At 36.0% G+C, this 570-nt stretch overlaps 1 protein-coding gene across 1 annotated transcript; it reads right to left on the minus strand.

Annotated features, from left to right (window-relative positions):
- Positions 1-4: 4 nt before the first annotated feature.
- LOC128251349 (endothelial zinc finger protein induced by tumor necrosis factor alpha-like) lies at positions 5-550 on the minus strand (the record flags this gene model as incomplete). The annotated part of the gene is made up of 1 exon (XM_052978216.1): positions 5-550. A coding segment is annotated over one exon (546 nt), but the record flags the coding sequence as incomplete, so codon positions are not given.
- Positions 551-570: the final 20 nt, after the last annotated feature.

The following is a 570-nucleotide window of genomic DNA, read 5'->3' on the forward strand; positions in this document are numbered from 1 at the left end:
TTTCTCCCGTGTGTTTCCGTTTGTGTATGTTTAAATCACTGTTATTAACAAAAGATTTCCCACACACTTCACAGGCACAAGGTTTTTCTCCAGTGTGTCTACGCTTGTGACTCATAAGATCAAAATTTCGAGAGAAAGATTTCCCACACATATCACAAAGATATGACTTTTCTCCCGTGTGTATTTGCTTGTGCACAACAAGGGAAGAATTTTTACAGAACGACTTGTCACATATATCACAATGGTAAGGTTTCTCTCCTGTATGTATTTGATTGTGACGTTTTAAATCGTGGTTTTTAAGAAAAGCTTTCCCACAGATTTCACAGTGATAAGGTTTCTCTCCAGTGTGTATTTTTTTGTGTGTTTTTAATAAACTAATCGTGAGAAAAGATTTTGCGCAAATATCACAGCAGAAAGGATTTTCACCAGCATGCATCATTTTATGAACTACAAGTTGAGAATTCACATAGAACGATTTCCCACATATATCACAGTGGAAAGGTTTCTCTCCCGTGTGGATTCGTTCATGTGTTTTTAAATCACTGTTATTTACAAACGATTTGCCACAAA

This window comes from Octopus bimaculoides, unplaced genomic scaffold (genome assembly GCF_001194135.2).
Source record: "Octopus bimaculoides isolate UCB-OBI-ISO-001 unplaced genomic scaffold, ASM119413v2 Scaffold_348130, whole genome shotgun sequence".
Taxonomy (NCBI): Eukaryota; Metazoa; Mollusca; class Cephalopoda; order Octopoda; family Octopodidae; genus Octopus; species Octopus bimaculoides.